This window comes from Orycteropus afer, unplaced genomic scaffold (assembly GCF_000298275.1).
Source record: "Orycteropus afer afer isolate SDZICR_OR568_19922 unplaced genomic scaffold, OryAfe1.0 scaffold00318, whole genome shotgun sequence".
Lineage (NCBI taxonomy): Eukaryota > Metazoa > Chordata > Mammalia > Tubulidentata > Orycteropodidae > Orycteropus > Orycteropus afer.
Genome location: NW_006921905.1, coordinates 4,004,793 through 4,005,533, shown reverse-complemented (window position 1 = coordinate 4,005,533; position 741 = coordinate 4,004,793). Strand labels below are relative to the sequence as shown.

The 741-nt window shown below is 36.8% G+C and overlaps 1 protein-coding gene across 1 annotated transcript in view; it reads right to left on the bottom strand.

The window, feature by feature from the left end:
* LOC103206462 (inaD-like protein) overlaps nucleotides 1–741 on the bottom strand; it is a gene marked incomplete at its 3' end in the record, with an annotated part of 197,884 nt that overhangs the window by 143,786 nt on the left and 53,357 nt on the right. Inside the window, exon 11 of the mRNA XM_007951916.2 lies at nucleotides 411–557. Coding sequence (XP_007950107.1) covers nucleotides 411–557 — 147 coding nt within the window. The remainder of the gene's footprint in view (nucleotides 1–410; nucleotides 558–741) is intronic.

Genomic DNA, 741 nt, shown 5'->3' with positions numbered 1-741 from the left:
CTTGTCAACCTTGGGCTTGGCAGCCTCAGCAGCCAGCAGCTGTCTGAGTGAAGAAAAGCCTCTAGCTTCAGTGGGCGTGGAACTGGAAGCAGAGCTAAAGCCCAAGGTTGAGAGACTTTCACCTAGCCCCTAGAGTTTGGCACTTTGAACTTGTATTTAAAGCCTTCAATTTGTAAGAATAAACTCCTGTTTGTTAAGGCCATCCCATCTGTGGTATATTCTGGTTGGAGCAGCACTAGGTAACCAGAACACTTGGTCTCCAACAAGTCTCCACAAGTATGATGATGTTCATATTAATAATCATCTATTTTATGTCTCTAAAATTCTTCACATTATATTCACAATAAAGGGAGAAAAGTGTTCACAAAGGAAAAACTCAAATTATTTCAAAGAGAATACTTTGTGCCTACCCAGTTTTTCTACAGCTTGCATGTTGTCATCTTTTTGATTATTCATTTTTTCTTCAGTTTCCTCATCTTCACCATCTAAATTACTTTCCGTTTCCACTGCTCCAGTTAGAAAGAGAGTTGGTGGTTTGGGTGGTTCTACAACAGTCCCTTAAAATAAGAATTTAAATTATTAATATATTGAACATATTTCTTAAGACCATATTTACATGAGCTTATTCCATTTCTGTTCTATTTCACTACCTCCTCACAAGCATCTCCAGTAACTCACATCTACGATGCTTTTATCTAAAATTAAAATGCCATGTATGATAATCATATGATTGTCTTTAAA